Source organism: Salpingoeca rosetta (assembly GCF_000188695.1).
Source record: "Salpingoeca rosetta unplaced genomic scaffold supercont1.2, whole genome shotgun sequence".
In the NCBI taxonomy this organism is placed as follows: domain Eukaryota; class Choanoflagellata; order Craspedida; family Salpingoecidae; genus Salpingoeca; species Salpingoeca rosetta.
This window is the reverse complement of record NW_004754932.1, coordinates 2,477,087-2,477,527: the sequence shown is the minus strand read 5'-3', so window position 1 is coordinate 2,477,527 and position 441 is coordinate 2,477,087. Positions and strand designations below refer to the sequence as shown.

At 52.6% G+C, this 441-nt stretch overlaps 1 protein-coding gene across 1 annotated transcript in view; it reads left to right on the top strand.

Annotated features, from left to right (window-relative positions):
* Positions 1–50: 50 nt before the first annotated feature.
* The window catches only part of PTSG_01081 (uncharacterized protein), a gene marked incomplete at both ends in the record, with an annotated part of 1,184 nt that continues 793 nt past the window's right edge, over positions 51–441 (top strand). Inside the window, one exon of the mRNA XM_004998499.1 lies at positions 51–209. Coding sequence (XP_004998556.1) covers positions 51–209 — 159 coding nt within the window. The remainder of the gene's footprint in view (positions 210–441) is intronic.

Here is a 441-nt window from a genome sequence, read left to right as displayed (position 1 = left end):
TGTGCGCCGCCGGAGGCAAGCTCCAAGCCACATTTGCTCAGGTGGACGCCATGTGGGCTACGGGCCGTGTTCCGCCGAGGTCCTTTCGCCCTCCTGCTCGTGTTCGTCGACCGCTCGCCATGGACGCCATGCAGACAGAAGCTCTCCCGATTCAGCAGCCACATCAACACCCGTCGCATCAGCAACAGCAGCAGCGTGAGCAACAAGACGTAAGTGATTGACTCTCATTGTCCATGGCACATTGCTCTCTGCTGCTAGATCTGTCTTTGTTGCTAGATCTGTCTTTGTTGCTAGATCTGTCTTTGTTGCTAGATCTGTCTTTGCTGCTAGATCTGTCTTTGCTGCTAGATCTGCCTTTGCTGCTAGATCTGTCTTGGTGCTAGATCTGTCTTTGTGCTAGATCTGTCTTGTGCTAGATCTGTCTTGTGCTAGATCTGTCTT